This window comes from Magnolia sinica, chromosome 5 (genome assembly GCF_029962835.1).
Source record: "Magnolia sinica isolate HGM2019 chromosome 5, MsV1, whole genome shotgun sequence".
Classification (NCBI taxonomy): Eukaryota; Viridiplantae; Streptophyta; class Magnoliopsida; order Magnoliales; family Magnoliaceae; genus Magnolia; species Magnolia sinica.
The window spans coordinates 115,596,165-115,600,328 of NC_080577.1; the positions used below are offsets into that span (position 1 = coordinate 115,596,165).

At 37.9% G+C, this 4,164-nt stretch overlaps 1 protein-coding gene across 1 annotated transcript; it reads right to left on the reverse strand.

Annotated features, from left to right (window-relative positions):
- Nucleotides 1–437: 437 nt before the first annotated feature.
- LOC131246892 (chloride channel protein CLC-f-like) lies at nt 438–3,046 on the reverse strand. Its single transcript, XM_058247358.1, has 4 exons — nt 2,418–3,046; nt 2,196–2,300; nt 1,312–1,449; nt 438–822 (listed from the first exon to the last, which is right to left on the reverse strand). The coding sequence occupies exons 1-4, from the start codon at nt 2,802–2,804 to the stop codon at nt 796–798; spliced, it is 657 nt and encodes a 218-aa protein (XP_058103341.1). The 5' UTR covers nt 2,805–3,046; the 3' UTR covers nt 438–795.
- Nucleotides 3,047–4,164: the final 1,118 nt, after the last annotated feature.

Here is a 4,164-nt window from a genome sequence, read left to right on the forward strand (position 1 = left end):
CTGGGTTTTGAAGAAAAGAGAATGAAGAGAAAACAAGAGAATTATGGAAGATCCTATATTACTCAGATTAAACAAACTATGAATTTTAATATAAAATGATAAAGAAGCCAAAGCAAAGGGATGATCGATCAACTACACAACAAGAGAATCACGTCTGTCTCACTGGATACTCCCTTTCCCTTGATCTTAAAAACATGGTTTGAAGGCTGATGTTTACAAAATTAACATGATGCATGTAAAGTCATGATTCAATACTTAAAATAACTCCAGATCGATCCTTCATGGGATCAGCAGGATTGTCTAATTGCAAAAATATGAATGACTTCTTAAATGCCTCCCAATGGAATTTTGCTAGTGATCTACAATACAAGCTTGTTCCGTAGGGGAGCAAGATGCAAAGAGTTATGAAAAGATGGATGGATGAATCCAGCAAAAGGAAAAGAAATGGGATGAACTAGAAAAGAAAGATATGAGATCAAAACTAATACTAAGATTAAGCTAACTAAGAAAAGAAACAAAGGGTAAGATCTCACCGGTTTGGACCATCCCAAGTAGCCTTTCCTTAGAGCATCATCGTCTTCTCCATCGCTCCTCAGAGAAATAAGATGAAGCTTTTGGGCTTTCTCTGGGGGGTTTAGGTGTTTTTAGAGTGTAGAGAGAGATTTTCATGGAAGGGGTGCAGAAGCAATTTTCATTGTTTCAAGCCAACTTGAGACGCATGGAATTGTAATTGGCAGTTGGTTATTATTACAGACCACAATGCCCCCACCTCCACTTTTGGCCATTTGCTCTCTGTCATTGAACTATTCTGATTCTGTTAAACTGTACATTCAAACACGTCTTAATCTTCTGGCTAGTTTTCCATTCCAATGGTTACAATATATTTGAAACTGATCATCTAAACAGAACGGCAAAGCGGGGGGCTGGAACAGCTTTGCTAGATACGCTATAATTTTACAATCTCCGAGAGAAGCATGTGGTGGATCTTCAGGAAGATAGCCAACTGAATACGAGTGATTTGTATTATATGTGACCTAACACAATCTTAGGAACTATTCTGATTCTGTTAAACCGTACATTCAAACACGTTTTAATCTTCTGGCTAGTTTTCCATTCCAATGGTTACAATATATTTGAAACTGATCATCTAAACAGAACGGCAAAGTGGGGGCTGGAACAGCTTTGCTAGACACGCTATAATTTTACAATCTCCGAGAGAAGCGTGTGGTGGATCTTCAGCAAGATAGCCAACTGAATACGAGTGATTTGTATTATATGTGACCTAACACAATCTTAGGAATCTGGACTTACCACTTTATCCAACTTCTCGGCAAGATGTTTCCGCTGCTGTGCAAAGATGTCCTCCTGCGCATGCTTATAAAGCTCCACATCAAGGCTGTTTAGCAAAAATATCTGCTGGACAACTGTTTCAGGAACCTGAAGGCATGCCTGTTAATCCCCAATTTTCCATTAGTCAATAATGATACAAAAGAGAAAATAGCTGGTACAGTACTGACCTTTTGAGTTAAACATGGTCACACACACACACACACACACACACACACACACACACAAAGAAGAAGAAGAAGAAGAAAAGAATAGGGAATGTCACACTCTGAGAATCAGATTGGTCGACAAATTCTAACCACTGATTGTGGACACTTGTTGAAATAGTACAGTTAGATCTTTTCATTTTTAACCTCCAATAAATGTCCATCAATCCTATAGTCAGCTAATCAAATAAGTGTAATTTTTTTTTTTCACAATCTATCTAAAATGGGGTCTGTAATTTGGACAGTCTGATTCGAAGTATTTGTATGCCAAGAACGTGATTTCAAAACTGTAGCTTTAAAAATTTTCAGGTTGCTCGCCACCCAAATCATAGGTTGTACAGGTTTGAAGGTAAAATCAGAAGTCCTTTTGATTGATCATCATAAAATTCTCTTACAGATAACACAATTTATTTTTGCACTCAAAATCGAAGTAGCCAACCTTGTCCATGTTAGGAAGCTAAATTTAGCCAAGTGAACTTCAAAACAAGTGACCAGCTTCTATAAGCAGAATCAATTTACTCTAGGCACTTTCAAAGTTAAAACAGCTTCACACATCCTTGACCAGATTTAGATTGTGACAGGAAGCTTTTAAAAATACAAAGAAATGCCAGTTCTCTAAACAAGTTCTGGGCTGAAAATTACCATGAGTGCAAGCAAAATTCTGTAATCCTTTGTCAGCTCAAACAGAAGTAGCACTGATGTCAAGGGAACTGAACAAACTGAAGTGAACGTAGCGGCTATCCTGACCTGCATAGAGAGGTCAGGAAATATAAATCTATATGCACGTACTCATACCAACGAACAAGAAATCGCATGGATGAATGTCCGTTTAGAGTCAACCAAACAACAACTAGAAAATATTACCAGAGCGTAGGCCTGTGGCTGGGCAACAGCAACATTTCCTGGGATGGCTGAATTGATGATTTCTGCAGCCGAACCCCCAAACACGGCACCAAGAGCAGCACCAATCATCAAGCTTGGGGCATAAAGACCACCCACAAGCCCAGATCCCCTGCAAAGAGCAGTCGCCACAACTTTGGCCCCCACCAATTGAGTCAACAGCCATATTCCAGGTGCTGAAGCACTCTTCCCCATGAGTAGGATTTCATCCACATTTGTAAAGCCCCAATACAGTATCCATGGGTACCTCAGAGCTATTATACCAGCTCCTAGACCACCTAAAGCTTGCAAGCTGACCATTGAATGATTAGAACTGCTCGATGTGGTAATCTTTGTGCAACATTCATCCATGGTTCAAGCAACCAGACTTATTTATTGTATTGGTATATAAGTGAGAAATGGACCAGCCTGGATGGAATGCTGGTATAATGAAAACAATGGTTATTCGGGCCAAGCAGTGTACTCCTTAAAATTCAAATGTAGATGTATGGTTCTTGAGTGATTATGACCAGACCATGCAAAGATAAAACAAAATGTGTATTTTATAGGAACTAGATCTGTTGAGAGAAACCGGGTGTGATTCTGAAAACTGTATCCGTTTGGCTCAGAATATCAAAATAGAATTTTAGAGACAATTACAGGAACTACAGTGCCATAAGTATGATCCTAAAAACTGTATCTTTTTGGCTGAAAAACAGAAGATCAAAATAGAATTTGATAGGCATAGTTACAGGAACTAACAATGCCATAATCATCATACACAAGATAAGATGTTTACAGTTATTTGGAAACATCTATAAGCTAAATACTAAAAGCAAGACTGCAACAAGGGCCCGATTAATACAAATATGATGACAACTAACGTAATAGCACGAGTGCATGCCATGTTCAGCTCATGCATCATTCTAATCCCGATTATGCCTGGGTTCAGGTCCTACCTGAAAGAGGCCCAAACCCAGAACAATGAGAACCTCAGTAGGCCTGGGGTAATGGTACTCTAGGAGTCATCCTATTGATACCCTATTTAGGGTAAATTCTTTTAAAAGAAATAAGTTATTAAAAGAAGAGCACCTGCAAGTGAACAAATATACATAGCCATATAGCACAGGGGCTTCATAAGCACAATATTGCTTGAAATTAACAAGATAAAACAATACTTGTAGTATTTAATTTGTTCAATATACCATCAATTAGCATTATGTATCCCCGCAAAGTTAGTCAATATGTTTTTATCCCATAAGTAGGAGGAAGCCAATGACATTTAAAAAGAGTGAAAAGCAGTGGCAACATGGAAGGGGCAGGATGAAAAACATTTATAAAGATTGAAGCACGCATGGAACACTGTAGTTACAGCTGCGTTTGGTTACACCAAATTTCATGAAATATCATGATACTTTGCACAAAAGTAAACTGATTAATCATGAAATTTCATGATATTTGTTGCAATCAAACACACCCTACATCTTTATTAAAAAGAGCTCGTTGCTAAAGATAGTAAGATTGCATTTTTAAGTTTCAACAATATCCACATCCAAAAAATGATTAAAAAAATCAGTAAAAGATGGTGAAGATTAATTTAGGTCAATAGCTAAGATGGGAGTAGAAGCAACTTAGTAGAATAGGAGACTAGGGCAGATCTGAATTTTCATCCACAAACTCTAGCTCAGGTTATATCACTAGGATTTGAAATACAAATGAATCATCCACCTTG

Excerpts from the sequence above, each read along its gene's own strand:
- LOC131246892 (XM_058247358.1), bottom strand. The coding sequence starts at position 2,804 with ATGGATGAATGTTGCACAAAGATTACCACATCGAGCAGTTCTAATCAT. Across the intron at positions 2,301-2,417 it reads AGCCACAGGCCTACGCTCTG|GTCAGGATAGCCGCTACGTT; the intron begins GTAATATTTTCT and ends CTCTCTATGCAG. Across the intron at positions 823-1,311 it reads CCGAGAAGTTGGATAAAGTG|TTTAACAGAATCAGAATAGT; the intron begins GTAAGTCCAGAT and ends TTGAATGTACAG.